Source organism: Anabrus simplex, chromosome 7 (assembly GCF_040414725.1).
Source record: "Anabrus simplex isolate iqAnaSimp1 chromosome 7, ASM4041472v1, whole genome shotgun sequence".
Lineage (NCBI taxonomy): Eukaryota > Metazoa > Arthropoda > Insecta > Orthoptera > Tettigoniidae > Anabrus > Anabrus simplex.
The window spans coordinates 99,677,598-99,694,691 of record NC_090271.1 but is presented as its reverse complement, the minus strand read 5'-3'; the positions used below and the strand labels follow the sequence as shown (position 1 = coordinate 99,694,691).

Here is a 17,094-nt window from a genome sequence, read left to right as displayed (position 1 = left end):
CAGATTTATACCGGGTGGTCCACCAGCCCCTTCACATTTACTACAGTTCTGAAAGATATCGGTCCCTCTCCCTAAACCGGGGTAATATAACGAGATGTGTGTTTATGGGCTAGAAGACAGCAGGAGTCGTGAGCACCACTATTAATTTATTATGGGTACCTCGAATGAACCTGTAAAACGAGTACAGATACGCACGACACATACTTTAAAACAGGAGGTGGATTCACAGACCTGGAGCGCGGTACTGTATAGGCTGGGAAATGGGCGCTGAAGGTCAAGTGTCGCAGTAGCTCACATGGCTAGCGCGCGGTAGGACGTGTGATAGTTGGCAGTGCTCGAGGATTAGAAGGTTCAAGTCCCATGCAAGTATTTTTTTTAAGCCAGTTGTCCGGGATGTGGCAAGGTTGTATACTTAATACCGGTATTTTTCACATATTGATTTGTTTATTTGGCCTTGAAAATGGCCATTGGTATGGAGCTGGGTTGATAGAGGCTGGGAAACATGTGACAGGATTTCAGTTATCCACGTCGTTTAACACAGCACCTGCTCGAACTGACGACCTCCGTAATCGATACAGAGCTGCGTGTTATGTTGTAAAGACTGTCTGGCCCATTGCAACATCTCTGGCGAAACGGATCGGCATGCCTCGGTGATGAGCTGTGTAAGGTGTCAAGGACTGGCTGGTTCCTGTGCATACACCAGTTGTTTTACATGGTCCCACAGAAAAAATCCAGGTGCATAAGATTGGGCAATCTGGCAGGCCAGGGGACAGGTCCTCCCCTTCCTATCCATTTATCAGGGTACGTCGCATAGAGATGGTTCCCGACAACCACCGCTGCGTGCCGTGGAGCTCCGTCATGTTGAAACCACATCCTACAGTGATCAAGGAATGGCACACGTTCTAAAAATGGTGGTAATTCATCTTGGAGAGACCACAGATGGTGTTGGCTGATCAGATGGCCCTCAAAGAAATGGGGACCGATGGGATGATCACCTATGATTCCACACCATCCATTCATGCCCCAATGTACCTGAAAAGCTGTTATCCACACTCCAGCAATGCATATTATGGTAATTAACAGTTCCATTGTTGTGGAATCTTGCTTCATCTGTAAATAAGAGAGTCGCTAGAAAAGCGGGATCACTGTCCACGTGCTGTAGGATTCATTGACAAAACGCCACCCAGGCATCAAAATCATGACCGTGGAGCTCCTGGTGTAAGTGCAGATGGTACGGGTGAAACCGGTGGGTATGCAATATCTGCATAACAGACGCTTGGCTGATGTTTGTCTCCTGTGCTTTTTTGCTAGGGGCTTTACGTCGCACCGACACAGATAGGTCTTATGGCGACGATGGGATAGGAAAGGCCTAGGAGTTGGAAGGAAGCGGCCGTGGCCTTAATTAAGGTACAGCCCCAGCATTTGCCTGGTGTGAAAATGGGAAACCACGGAAAACCATCTTCAGGGCTGCCGATAGTGGGATTCGAATCTATCTCCCGGATGCAAGCTCACAGCCGCGCGCCTCTACTGTCTCCTGTGCAATGGCCTGTGGGGTAGTATGAGGGTTATGCCGGATAGTGTCAAACACGACCTCTTCATTTCAGCAGACATCACAGGATGATCTTGAACAGGCCGTGTCCTTCCCAGGGATGCAGTATCCACAGGCGTTTTTCCACACTTCGAAATGTCATGCCCGTCGGTTGTCGTCTATTCAGGTAGCGTTCTTGGTACAGGCGTTGTGCCTGGTATGCATTCTGTCTAGCTTCTCCATAGATAAGTAACATATCCACATACTCGTCACTCGAATACATCTCAAGGCAGTGAATAAACTTTGTGTTGTTTATTGCTTCGAAGGTGGGGAGTTAGTGCAGCTACATACTTACCTGCCATTGTATGTTGTTATTGTTCCAATGGGACATACTTTGCTCTGCCTGTGTTCTAAGAAGCTTGGAACATGTACAATATAGCTAACTGGCCACAGACTATCATCTGCTCATCCTCGACCAACCCAGCACCATACCCAATGCAACGATACATATGGTCTTATACAGGGTCAGATAAACAAATGAGTCCTTGGAAGCTATCCAGTATGCAACCTTACCACATCCCAGGCAACTGGCTGTTAAAAAATATTCTTATATGGGATTCGAACCTCCTACCTCGAGCACTGTCCACTATCACATATCTCCCCGCCTGCTTGCCATGTGAGCTACTGCGACACTTGACCTACGGCGCCCACTACCCAGACTACACAGTACCGTGTTTCGGTCTGTGCGTCCACCTCTTGTTTAAAGCACGTGTTGTGCGTATCTGTACTCATTTTACGGGTTCATTCGAGGTACCCATAATGAATTAATAGTGGCGCTTACGATTCCTGCCGTCTTCTAGCCCGTAAACACACATCTTGTTATATTATCCCGGTTTAGAGAATGGGACCGATGTCTTTCAGAATTGTAGTAAATGTGAAGGGATGCATAAAACTGGATCGCAAGGTGCTAGTGGACCACCCGGTATATGGTAAATTACCTGTCCAGGACAGTAGAGTGGTATTTTCCATCTGCAAAAGAAAGCCTTTTACCGAACCCTTTTGGAGAGTATGACATGGTGCTCCATCTTATAGGCCTAAGTATTCTCCTTTTGGAAACCATTTTCTTAGTTTGGAATGCAGCCTCTTCCCCTGCACCTTCTTGTATCAATTCCACTTTGTTGTCGACCGAGCTCATATGAAATCCCCAGTACTTTCACTGCTGGTAACAAACCATATTGCAATTTTGGTGGAATAGTGCCAACACAGTAGGAGTGATACTTCTCACCAAGATATCTGTATGTCAACTGAAATTTGTTCACCAAATTTATGTACTTCCATCCATCATTTCTTCAAGCAATATTCAGATCTGAATGTAAAAATTATCAGCTAATTCCTCATCTGATTTAATTTTCATCTTGATTCATCTCACAAATAATTTGGAGAACATCCAGTCTCCAAGAAATCTCTTGAATAGAATAAGTTTTGATGTTGATTTTAACTTTTTTGGTCTTCTTTCCTGTACCCATTATTTTGTTACAGTTAGTGCTTTTATTAAAGGTAGACTGTTCGCAAATAGATTATTTATTTTTTATTATTATTATTCGTTTTGGCAGGCTGTGGACCACATTATTTCAGCTGTTTGCATCCTCGATGTTTAATTCTTTGCCAGTATTCCCGCATTCGCTTTCTGTCAGCCTCCTTTCTTTCATCAGTCCACTTCATGCCTGTTTTCAACTTCGGCTTTTCTTGGAGTCGCTGATATGCTCGAACTTTCTTCTGGAGAGGAACACGTTCCTGGATGTCTTCATGTGTGATCCCTATTTCTTGAAGGCCTTTTTCAACTTCGGTGAACCAGGGTCCCTTGGTTTTCTTGTTTACAAAGTAGGATAAGATCCAGTTGGTCAATCTCTGCAAGCTCGTAAAAATTAATCCTCCGTTTCCGAATGGTGTCTGTTATCCTTTCCACATGCAGGTACAGTTCATTTTTATGCCGTCTCCTGTACTCACTATTTTCTCTGATTTGTCCTAGGATCTTTCTCAGGATTTTTATTTCTTTGGCTTCTAGCTTTTCAAGTAAACACTTCCTGTTCAATACAAGGCATTCTGCTGCATAAAGGGCCTCTGGACGAATGACTGAACAATAATGTCTAAGCTTGGCCTTGATGGACACTGATCTTTTGTTGTAGATATTTCTAGTTAGTTGGTATGCCACTTCCATCTTGTTGATTCTAGATATGATTGCTAGTTTCTCACAGTTGTTAGGTGCTATCCACTTGCCTAAGTATTTAAACTTTACTGCTCATTTTATTTTCCCCTGTTCTAAAATTAACTCTCTAGGAGCTGGCTTGATATTCGTTATAAACTCTGTTCTTTCAAAGGAGATCTGGAAGCCAGCCTTTGCTGCTTGGGTTTTAAGTAGGTTGATTTGTTTTGCAGCGGTATGTAGGGAATCAGAGAATATCGCAAGATCATCTGCAAAAGCTAGACCATCTATCGTCAGTCCAGTTCTCTTGGATCATGTTTGAAGTCCTATCCCGACCTTTCCTTGGACATCTCTTTGCGCCATTCGCGAATTATTTTCTTCAGTACACAGTTGAAGATTAGAGGCAATAATCTGTCTCCCTGCCTTACACCTGTCTTGATTTCGAAGATGTCCAAAAATCTCTCCCCTGAATTTCACTCTAGAGGTTGTGTTGGTTAGAGTCTGTTGGATAATTGCTATCATTTTGTTGTCTAAACCCATCTCCTTTAGAATTTGGAGGAGTGCATATCGTTCTATAGAATCATGGGCTTTTTTTGAAGTCAACGAAAGTAACCACAAACTTCTTATTTCTGAGATTGTTTTCCGTGGTTTCCCATTTTTCACACCAGGCAAACGCTGGGGCTATACCTTAACGCCGCGGCCGCTTCCTTCCAACTCCTAGGCATTTCCTATCCCATCGTCGCCATAAGACCTATCTGTGTTCGTGTGGCATAAAAGAAATTGTAAAAAATAAAATCTATTGTTAGCTCTAATACGAACTACTTTCCCTCCTATTTGAATGTCTCTGTTGGTTTAGACTGTTTTCTCAAGCTATTTTCTAATACTGACTTTTACCGTGCAGCTGTGAGCTTGCATTCAGGAGATAGCATATTCGAACCCTACTGTCGGCAGCCCTCAAGATGGTGTTCTGTGGTTTCCCATTTTTTACACCAGGCAGATGCTGGGGTTGAACCTTAATTAAGGTCATGATAGCTTCCTTCCCTCTCTTAGCCCTTTCATATCCCTCCGCCATCATAAAACCTATCTCTGTCGGTGTGACGTAAACCAAATTTGTAACTATTAGGTTCTTCAGTCTGTCGACAGTAATTTTGAATAAATGAATTTATAAACTACCTCAGAAAGGAAATATATGGCAACAGAATTATACCTGAAAAAGAAACTAATTAATTCAACTTTTCCAGGTGTAATTCTGTTATCATATGTTTTCTTTTTCAGGTAGTTTATAAATTTATCTATTCAAAAATAGTTTTGGTAGACTGGAAAGAACCCCACTGATTTTTCTTCAGTACTGCTCCAATTTTTGAAGGATCAAGACTCACTGCAGAAATGGAGGGAAAAGTTACCATAAGTGAAGAAAAGCATGCTGTGGCATGTGCCAACAAGACGGTTGGTCAAACTGGCAGATTGCTACAAAATGAGAGATTTTGGATTTGGCATTCACTCTGCTTTGAAGCAAAGATAAGAGACATGCTCTCACAAAGATTGAGTATGTATTGGACGTTCTAAAATAACATCTTCTAAACCCATTGTTATCTTAAGAAAGCATAACAGAGGGCTTACAGCTGTGAACATCTGCGCTGAAATCAACAGAACTAGAGAACAGTCTGTGTCACTGCTGATTGTGAAATATCATTTGCGTTATACTGGGTTGTTTGGGCATATATCTGCCAAAAAAATGCTTCTCTTAACACACGGACATAAATCTCAGACACTTCAGTAGGCCAGACAACACAAGGATTGGACTATTGACCAGTGGAAAATGTATGCTGTGGATTGATATCAATGTTTGAGAAGTTAAGGTCGAATCATCACCAATATATCTGCCGTCGTCCAAGAGAAACCAACATGAAATATGGAGTTGGTAGCATTATAGTTTGGGTTGTTTCGGTAACAATAATGTGGGAGACATGGTGAGAGCGGAAGGTATCTTCAGGAAGGAACAGTACCGTCACATTCTGTTGAACTATGCAGTACCATCTTCAACTCAGCTTATTGGAAGAGGGCTTGTTCTGCAGTAGGACAACGACCTAAAACGCATGTCAATGTTGTGCAAGAAGTATGTAAGAAACAAAGAATAGTTCTACAAGTAATGACCTGGCCCCCTTAGTCACTTAATTTATCACGCATCAAGTGAACTCTTTGATTTTGATGGCATTTGGGCTGCCTGCATGTCACTTTCGACGTTCCCTTTTACTCTAACGGATAGCAGAGAATCAGATCTGATCGATGGCTGAATTTTGTCAGGTAAACATCGAATATGTCACCAGAAATTTTTTACTTGCCAACATCATATGACAAGGAGTGACTAATGGACTTTTTTCTGCCCTTCAAAAATCTGACTACCTCTGATGGGTTTGAACCCACAATCTTGGAATCTAGAGCTGACTTTTTAACATTGTTCCACAGAGGGAGGAGCTATTTCCTGTGGTATTTGAAGTATATAATGTAAGCTTACTGTGAGTGAGAAATGGAATGCTCTTTACAACGTTTTTGAAATCAATGTTTACTTGTTACAGTTTCTAATTTGTGTTTAATAAATATTTAATTTTTTAAGGGCATTATTGTGTAGGTTGTTGGTATTTACAATAATCAAACTCCTCTTTGACCATTGTCATAGTTAATTATGAATATTTGGGATGTGTTTGTGGTAAATTAGTAAAATTTTAAATTTAGTCATTGTAAAAAAAGTTATTAAGTATTGTATTTATTTGAACTAATTGTATAATTTTTATTACTATAAACCATTTAGAGATCAAGAAATCATCTACAAAGGGAGGACCTTGACCACTTTGAAGAACCCGACATTTCATGTTCAACATCTTCTTTGAATCAGCAACTGGATAAGAATCATACAAATCCTTCAACTAGAAATGCTTTCACAAAGGGATTATGGAGCTTGGAACGTGCTATGGATGAGGAATTGTATGGAGTCAAATTATGTGACACCAGTAGTATAGACCTAAAGTCTACTGCTGCATTGGAACCTTCAGTTTGCTGTCCTGGGAAAATGAGATTTTTATCTAACCTTAAGCAAGTTAATTGTATTGATAGTTTGTGTGATACCCTCCCATCTAATCGTTTTGGAGGATTAGCAACCAACATTTTTGAGGGTAATGTAAATTTTGTCAATGGTCTTCGTGACTACAATGAGAAGAAATATTTCTTGAAGCAACACCCTTCTGTCCCTAGACTTAATCTATCTTTGAATGAAACTCAAATTAATGAAGGAATGGAAAATGTTTTTGCTAAGATTCATGAAGATCAGTTGATTAATATTTCAGGGAAGACTTTGTCTGATCTCATAGCAGATTTGAATATCAATTACGAGGATACCATGAATAATTATCAGTCATTTTGCAGTAAAATATTTGAAAATAAGAATGATATTTTCAATCCATTAATGAATTTCTCTGAGAATAAATTGTTTGATCAGAAAGGAAAAGCAAATGTCAGTGTGACAAATGCTGGATTAGGCTATAACAAACAAGAGCACGTACTTGGAAATTCCTGTGCAACCACACAATCTGAATCTTTAAAGAGATTCAGTCGTGCCCCTGGTACACCGGTCATGACTTCAAACTCAGGAACTACTTATATACCTAGTGGGTATGAAGACTCTTCTCTTAGACTCTTGAATCGGTATCAGAGGATGTTCTTTGCCTAACTAGCTGTCTGCACAAGTTATACCTAATATTTTAAATTAAAAAGGAATTCCGTTCTGATTGAGTATGTATTGTAGGGCAGCATAATCCATCAAGATGTTGAGGGTATATTTCCTTTTATGTGTAAAATCCTATACTTCATCAGTGTTGGGCCGTTGTTGAGTAATTTACATTTTTGATACAGTGGTTCTAACTTGATATCATCTTTTCACTCAATCATTACTAATTTGAATTTTGTGAAATACAGCAGAACATGGGTCTTCCTTTTCCATATCAAGTGATCTAGCATGGTGACCTCCATGTGTGTAAATCTTCAAAATAATATTTTATATTAGAATTTTTGGTAGATTTTTAAAACTGCACAGAATTCTAGTTACATTGATTAATTTACAAGTAACATATTTTATTATAATGTTAAAATGTAATATGATATCCAAACTGATATTTTTCCATTAGATATCTGTGATGTTTTATGGACCATAAACATTTTTGAAATAGTACAGTTACAGTATATAAGCATTTTCCCCTTAATAATATGTCAAAGAGACTTATAAATTGTGTCTTCACAGTCCAGAGTATGTTGAGGAGTTTTTTTCAAGTGAGTTGACTCCTAAGCATTATCAATCAGAAATAACTTGATCACGTAGCAACAGTGGGCAGTTGATTTAATTGTTCATCATAAGACCACACTGTACTGTTTATTCCCTGTAATTTCAATTTAAATGAAGATAGTTTTGAGAAATACTACGCAAATTGTGTTTAAAGCAATTTTCCACTACCTATTATGGTTTTGGAATACTCATGCTCCAATTAAATTGCTTGTGCAGAAAGAAATACTTTACACCTATATTGTGTAAATGTCAATCTTCAGATATTGCAATTTTAATATTTAGTGAAAACTTGTTCTGGAAAAGGAGGATTGAGCTTGAATAATTTGTGACCCTACTCTACGAGTTAGTTCAAGCTATTTGAGTAACAGAATTGTCATAAAATCATGTCATTGCTAACTCTTAACACATTATTTATATTCTTGGGTTTCTTTCACATCTCTTTTGGCAGTCATGGCCTACTTGAAGTGAATCTTAATTATTATATACTAAATTTCAAAATGATATTTTGCATTTTTATGTTACAAGATAATTTTTTTACTTCAGTAACAATATAAATTGTAATTCCTAATACAGTATATAAATTCTTACCAAGGATGTTGGAAAAACTGAACTTCAGAGCGATCATATGATTGAAGATCTTACAGAATCTTAAATAACGTAATCAAACCCAGAATCATTTTGTGATTGGGTTTACTGGAAAAGTTTGCCTTTTTTCTAATTATTAACAAATCAGTGAACATATTCATATGTGGAATTCCTCATGAAGAAAAGGATTTATAAAGATAATTGCTACTTCCTCCTTTAAACCAATTTAGATGTGGATGTATGATAGATTGAATGAATTTTGGAGCATTCTTAATCACAGTTAATCTTTGGAGATTAGGAGGTGAATAGATTTTATTTAATTTTTTTCAGAAAAATTAAATAACTATTTCTTGGTCTTCGAAAACATGGGTAGTCTACCCAATTACTGTATTTCACGAGTTAGTGATGAAATTAGTGTAAATTCTTTTTAATTTCCAGGAAAGGAAACAAGTATGGTGTTGCATTTATATTATCTACATTTTTAAATTTATATTTAGTATAGACAGTGTTTATAGTACATATATAAGAATATGGATTTGAGAACAAAAGGCAGATATATTCTGGAAAGGATTCAATTGATATAATGTATTTTAGGTCAGTAATTTTATTACTCTTAGATATTGTTTCAATATTTAACATTCTTGAATGAAATATTTTGAAAGTTGTTGTATTAGAACTTCATAAATTTTTACTGATCATAATCAATTTTCTTTTTATAAATATAGTGTTGTGTGGATACTTTTCAGGTTTTTAAAATGTGTTTAATGAATTTAAAATACCAAACACTTTGAATTACTGTCATGATAGCCTGTTAGCTGCTTTAATGAATTTTTGTTCTGAATTATATTCTGTAATTACATATTCTAGAATAATGTATTAATGGATTCTTTTAAGAAATTGATGAACAGTTACAGTCACATGTTTCTGTAGAAGGCCAGTTCCTATAAATTTTAATCATTCTTTTTATTTAGTTATAAGTTTAAATATTTTTGGTTAAGCAGTAGAGAAATACTTACGTAGCTAACTTGCTTGAGATTTTGTAATATATGCATTTATTTTTTTTCTAGTTGAATGAATTTCACCTGATACTAGATTATGAGGTAATGCTAATTGCAACAGTGGCATTACAGTCTAGAGTGAATCATTTCAAAATTGATGATTTTTAGTGTAGTTAAATGATTTGATTTGAAAGCTTGTTTATATGAAATTTAATTCTTAGACACAAATAAAGTGCATGTTTCACGAGAATAATTAGCTCTCTGTGATGATCACTTTCTGTCCTATTTTCCTTGCAGAAAGAACTTCTCTACCTCTCATTTCATATACTGTATAGCACCTACCATTCATCTTAGGGGAGATGTAAGCAAAATGACACTACTAAAATTTATATTTTTTTCTTCAGCTATTGTTACACCTAGAAAACTGAAACTTGGCAACAAAAAACAGTATACTGAAAAGAATCCTACCAATTTTTTTTCAGTGCCATGACTTATCAAACATTATTAAATAAATTAAATTCAAAATTTTGAAAAAAATTAATTTTGAACTTTTTTCTGGGATACCGCTGGCAATAGACAGCTGAAATTTAGTGTAGCTTTATTCAATATATGCACAAACAAATGGTTAGTAGGAAATTGTTTTAAGTGAAGTAGTTTGAAAAATGTGGCACTTACAATTTTCATAACATTTTTTTGGCCTTTGTGAACATTTCCATGACTGTAAAATAGGTACCCCTTAATTTATCAAAATATTCTTCCACTGAAACCTTTATTGAACTTAGATGTGCATCTGTACAAACTTTTAAGTTAAAATATCTGATAGTTTTTGAGAAAAAGGTACATGAATATGAAAAAAAAAAATTCTAGGAAAAATGTGTTTAAAGTTGGACACACCACACTTGGAGTACTCCACTAAAATTTACTACATGCGTATTCTGAGTCACCTTCTTCAAGTTGTGGTTTCTTCCTCTTTGATGCCCTCATTTGCTGAAGCATATCTAGATATAGTTTCCCTGCTCTATTTGCATCAGCAACGCGTTTGTCATCAATGTCTTTTAAAATCCTCAACGTGAATTCGCCTGGAGAGAAACCAAGGTTGCACATTGTCAACTCACTCAGAATTGTCATTATTAAAAATATCTCCTGCATCAGAAGCTACAATCTGTTTAACCTTTCCTGATATAAATGTGGGTTTTGAACATCTTTCCCAATAAGATTGTTCAGACTCTCATTTTGATTTTGCGTCCTTCCTTCAGCAAGCCAGGGTGGCCTAAGACTCTAAATATAGGCTTAATTTCATTAATCACAGCTGCAGGAAGGTTATTTTTATGTTCAAATGGTTCTTCATTAATTCGTGCTTTTTAAAATATTATTTTTATAATTGCTGTTGGTGGTGTGGTTTTCACTGGGGGGATGTTTCCAGAATTGTTGCCTGTAAATTCATCCATTTTTGGCGAAGTAAGATTCATAACCTCATTTGCAAAACACATCTTGTTTGATACTTGGGACTCCTTTTTTCTGTTTTTTAAAATCCTAGATGATCTCATATTTGATTAACTTGAATATGCAGATAGCAAAAGACTTTAGTTTATATGTATTTTACTTGAAGTTTTCATGGAAACTGTCTCAACGATAACAAATCACATAAGAACAAACATATACAGGATTCTAGGTCTTGCCTACAAGAATATGCAAAAAATGTAACTGTTCTTGAAACTACCTGCAAGAAATGGGAACAAAACTTACAAGCAGGCAACTACTCTTTGACAGGTGGATGTGGAAGAAACGCACGCACATTAATTTATTGTAATAAGGTTCCTAAGTTGTTGTTTTTTTTTTTTTTTTTTTTTTTTTGCCACAAAACTTTGGGAATATGTTTGAGACTCCACACTATCATAAAATAATGTTTTTAAAAATTGTATTTTCGAGTCCTATTTTGCCTACACCTCCCCTTAAAATGTTCAACATTTTGACCAACAGGCCATGTGATTATACCTACAAACCAACAGGGTTGCTTTATTGGTCAATGCATTTCTTTTAGGAAGACAACATTATATTCACTATTTATCTGATTTTTCTTCCCTCTCAGATTTATAGTTACTTTTATATGATACTAGCATGTACTCGCGGCTTCTCCCGCGTTTATTAATTCAACTGTTGATGTTTTTAAACCATTTATTCAAAAGCAAAACATGAAACATATTTATTAACACACATCGTTTTTACATAAATTGTTGAATTACATTATTTTTAGTTATCCTGTATTGTTACTTTCAATGCTTAAGATACCGGGTTGGTAGATGGTACACATTAAAACACTGTAAAAGACCACATTGTTTAAAACACAAACTAATTTTTCCTTATAGAGCTTCCGGATAAACTATAAATTAAGTGTTTTTCCATTTGGAGCTAAGATGTATAGTGTTTGCCTTTCCAACGTACAGTTGACCATGAGAGAAGCACGGTTTCCAAAGATCCAGTCCTACAACTTTAAGCGATTGTCCTTGTGCCTTGTTGATGCACATAGCGAAACCCAAACAAACGCGAAACTGCAGACGTCTAAATAAGGGTATATCCGAAGGAATGGATGCTACTTCATCCCGGCATGTCCAGCCAAGATGGTGGCTTCAGTAATATTCGGCATCAGTTTCTTGACCGAAAGTCCTGTCCCATAGTTGGAACGATAAAAATACCGGTAATAAAATAATTAATGAAGACCTGTATAAAGACTCGTATAAGAATAAGCCTCTATTAACAATTTCAGATCTCTGTTTGCCATAGATTTGACTGGGCATCGCTGCTTGTTGATGACGTTTACAGCTTCATTTATCTGAGCAAGAATGCTCTTTGACACAGTCATGCCTGAAAATTTTAAATGAATGAAGTGAGTATCGGGTAAATATTGAGCCTTACCCTTGCATGCAATTCGAAGTGTTCATTTTCAGCGTCGTTGCAACTAAGAGATAAATGAGTGAAATGAATATCGGGTAAATATGAAATAAATAATTGAACTGATATAAAATAATGAAGGCAGGTCTGTATAAACATTCATCTAAGAAACGCCTCTGTAAACAACTTCAGGTCTTCTGCTAGCTGGTCATCGCACACATACACACAAACAGTTCCGGATACTACATACTGAACATACTACTCTTTCTGTTCCATAGCGTACGATGACGAAGCTGTCGGAGACCGAAAATGGCTCCCTACGCCATGGACTTAAAAATGGCTTTTTGACTTGTGTTCTCTACATATCTTATGTACGTTGCCTACCGACAGTGAATCTATGCATTTAATCCTGGTGACAGTACGTTGGATTGTAATATCCCAACACAAGTTTTCGACGGTTTTCCGTTCATAACTCACCAACAGAAAGTAGAAATTAAAAATCCGGCTTCGAGGTGCTTTCGGACTTTTTTCTACTACCTATGTTAAACATTTCACATCTTTGCGTGCTGTGGATTTGGCTGGGCATCACACGCGCACGCACACACACACACACACACACACACACATTTTTGTTATTATTCAATTAATCAACATTGATCTGCATTTAGGGCAGTTGTCCAAGTGGCATACTTCTTATCTGTTGTTTTCCTAGCTTTTTCTTCAATATTATTATTATTATTATTATTATTATTATTATAGATTCAAAGTTATCTGAAATATCCGCTCATGTGAAAAGCTTTTGGTTACTCAAAGGAAGTCGATATCCTCAGCGAAGTACTAATGTAGTACTAAGACGTACTAATGTAGGATCTTTTGTTTGAATGAGATTTTTAAGTGCACGGTTTCTCAGATATTTGTTGAAATACAGTACGTACTAAACTGACCCCACAAATCAAGTACTTCAAATGACTAGTCGCACAGTAAATGAGAGGCCGTCGTTGGTATTGATTATTGTTTAAGGGGCAGTACAGCTGGCAACCATCCCCTTCCACCTCGAATCAGAGGAGAAAAAGGAAGATATCTGCAAATGAAAGGCATGAACATAAGATTCCCCTAGTTCTCGAAAACTTTTCAGTCTGTCAAACACAGCGATTTGAATATAAATTATAATACTATAAACATACCTGTAAAAATGCACACTTATACAGTGAATGATATGTTTCGTTCTACAAGAACATCCTCAGGTTCTATCAAAATGCTTATATATGTACAGTATTGTTTACGTTGCGCAAACTTGTCACTAATAATAATAATAATAATAATAATCGTATGGCCTCAGCTACCATGTGCAGACATTTCAATTTGACGCCATCTGGCTGTCTGCTCGTCAATTTCGACGTTCCGTTTTACTCTAGGCCCACTAGATGGCAGACCGAGTAAATCGAAACTCTCATGGGCGTCTGTGTCTGAGATTTTAATAAATTTTGTCGGGTGAACACCAAACGTGTCACCAGAGATCTTTTACATGCCGACATCGTACGACATGGAGTGTCGAATAAACTTTTTTCCGCCCTTCAAATATCCGACTACCTCTGCCGGGTTTGAACCCGCTATATTGGGACCCGGAGGCCGACACTCTACCACTGATCCACAGAGGCAGCAAACTTGTCACTAATAGAGAGTTTAATGACAATATGAACCAGTATTGACAAAAAAATGAATTTAACAGTTACGAGTGTTAATATAACGAAGAAAAAAAAAGAAAAAAATATATTAAGCCGAGATAGACACAAAGACATCAAAAGGGAACGTACATTCCCTGAGTGACAGAACACTGCGCACCGAGGTCACTGGAATGCTAGCGGCTGGACACTGATGCTTAGAGGCATGATTTTTTCGCATAAACGATAAACGCGACAAAAAATATTTTGAAGCGATTTTGCGATATCTTTACGAATCATATGTTACTGGTTATGGAAATATGGGTATTATGTTCACGAATTAAAGCGATAAAGCCATTTAAAAGCGAAATTCAATTATATCGCGATGAACGCGATATTACAGCGAAATTTGAGTGAATAACGAACTTGACATTTTGTTCCAAGATTATGTATGAAAAGGAAAGGAAAGCGACAAAGATTCATCAACAGGAAAGAAATATCTTATCATTATTATCCTGGAAAATCTCTTTAAGACATGGCATCAAAGGAAAGGGGTTGGCTCGAGGCTTCTTGCCAAACGAAATGTTTGGAATGTTGTTCTTGTGGTTGTTGGTAATCGCACCCCAGCCCGTCTCCTCACGACACTGTGCAATCCTGGAATCCCTAATGATGTCTACAAGCAGCACAATTGACTGGTGTATTTCGGCTTCGTGGTCAGGTAAAATTAAGTGATCACAGACAGTAGTGAAGATGGGTGGCTCGACAAGTGTTACGGTGTCGTATCGAGTAGGAGAAAAAGGATACTGTCTCAAAACATTGTTTTAAAAACAAGGAACATTCAGAACGTAAATTTAGCACTCCAACAGTGAGACGGCAGGCAACAAGAGAACTATCATTAAATATGCAAAAGAAAGCTAAGAGTGAAAAAATATAATTTATTCACGGAACAGCGATGCTGCTCAAAGCCAACATCCCGCTGGAGAAGGTAGACGACCCTGCAGTCCGGAAATGGCTTCAAAAGTATGTAGCAGGTATGTACAGTCTATCAATTAAACCTCCACAATCAACGATCAGTGATAGTAATGAAACCTTTAATGATTAATTTTAGAATTTCATTAACGCGAAATTAAAGCGATACGGCAATATCTATTTCGCGAAATAACGCGAAAATTAGTATCCTTCACGCGAAATCGTTCAAAAATTAATGCGAAAAAATCATGCTGAAAAGTCACTGGACGCAGTCTTCCCGGTATGTTAGTCACGATGTATCACATTAGTCAGTTCTCGAATTGATGTAGAGCATAATAAATTAAACGGTTTATGTGGTCTCCTTCAAATCTGATAGTCTTTCTGGATGTTAAAAATCATCCATTGTCGCCTTCATATGTAAACCATTTTCTTGCTGTACTGTCCGTAACTTTCTCCCTGCGAATTGCACAGAATGATCTTATGGCCTCTGACGCCTTTACTCCCTGGTTGAACTCAAACATGAAGATTAACTTTTTTCATTTGAAACTTCAGTTCGTTAGTCCATGCCTTACTCAAAGAACTGAAGGCGTATTCACTAGCATAACATTGTAGTGAAAACATTACTTCCACAAAAAACTCTTAAAAAGTACCGTCGCCGTAGAAAACGAAGATACTATTGACTTATTCATCCGCCTGATAGAAGTGCTCCAAAGTCTGATTGTACAAAGAATGTTTGAGTAACGATCTCCCTGCATAACACATTCATTGAAAGTCCTAAATATTTGATTGCGTATTAGCTGTTTAACAATTGTATTTTACGTGATTAACTTTTTAAGTAGCACTGTTCAGCAAAAAAAAAAATAATTCTCGTTATAGAATTTAAATATCAGGATTAACTTCTTCTAAATATCAAGTTTTAGAGATGTCAGTTGTTGACACATTCATGTCGAAAATTTGGAGTTCTGGATGTACCAACAGAAGCATGTCTCACAGATCATGCAGGACAGCCTTGCATGTCAGGTATGTATTGTAGATAAAACTGTAGATGAGTTTCTTTCTACGCCGTCTTAAACTCGAGTTAAAACAGATCTTCATTAAGAATTTTCGTATATAATACTGAAAACTTGTTTCCTAACTACGTACCGGCATTTACATTGGGTGAGACAGAATGGGATATGACGTCACACCTAGCAATGAAGTAAACGAATTGCGTTACCAACCCGCGCACAAGAAATTCACAACTGCACTCTAAATACTCAAGTGAATGCAATCTGTAAAGAAAGAACTGTATTCAACTCACCTTAATGTAGGGGAGGATACACTACGCTTGTAGCTTAAAAAAACTCGTGCTTCCCCCTATGCTTGATCGTAGACCAATGGCCTAACCAATCCAGAACAATGGCTTTGTCACTAACCAATCCAGACCAATGGAGGTGTCACGCGGGGTACTATTTTTTTTTCAATCAATCAATCAATCAATCAATCACTATAGATCTGCATTTAGGGCAGTCGCCCAGGTGGCAGATTCCCTATCTGTTGTTTTCCTAGCCTTTTCTTAAATGATCGCAAAGAAATTGGAAAATTATTGAACATTTCCCTTGGTAAGTTATTCCAATCCCTAACTCCCCTTCCTATAAACGAACATTTGCCCCAATTTGTTCCCTTGAATTCCAACTTTATCTTCATATTGTGATCTTTCCTACTTTTAAAGACACCACTCAAACTTATTCGTCTACTGATGTCCTCCCACGCCATCTCCCCACTGACAGCTAGAGGCCTAGGGCCGCTTCGCGGCTTCTAACCTGAAGGCTTACGCCCCCAGACCCCCTTTGCTTGATCCAGACCAATGGCTTTGTCACCAACCTACCCTAACCAATCCAGACCAATGGAGGTGTCACGCGCGATACTAGAGGTCTAGGGCCGCTTCG

General features: G+C 37.5%; 1 protein-coding gene across 1 annotated transcript in view; it reads left to right on the top strand.

The window, feature by feature from the left end:
* The window catches only part of LOC136876938 (uncharacterized), a 45,803-nt gene extending 35,903 nt beyond the window's left edge, over nucleotides 1-9,900 (top strand). The window contains exon 5 of the mRNA XM_068228714.1: nucleotides 6,541-9,900. Within this exon, the coding sequence (XP_068084815.1) occupies nucleotides 6,541-7,455 (915 nt within the window). The 3' untranslated portion in view covers nucleotides 7,456-9,900. The remainder of the gene's footprint in view (nucleotides 1-6,540) is intronic.
* The last annotated feature ends 7,194 nt before the right edge of the window (nucleotides 9,901-17,094 follow it).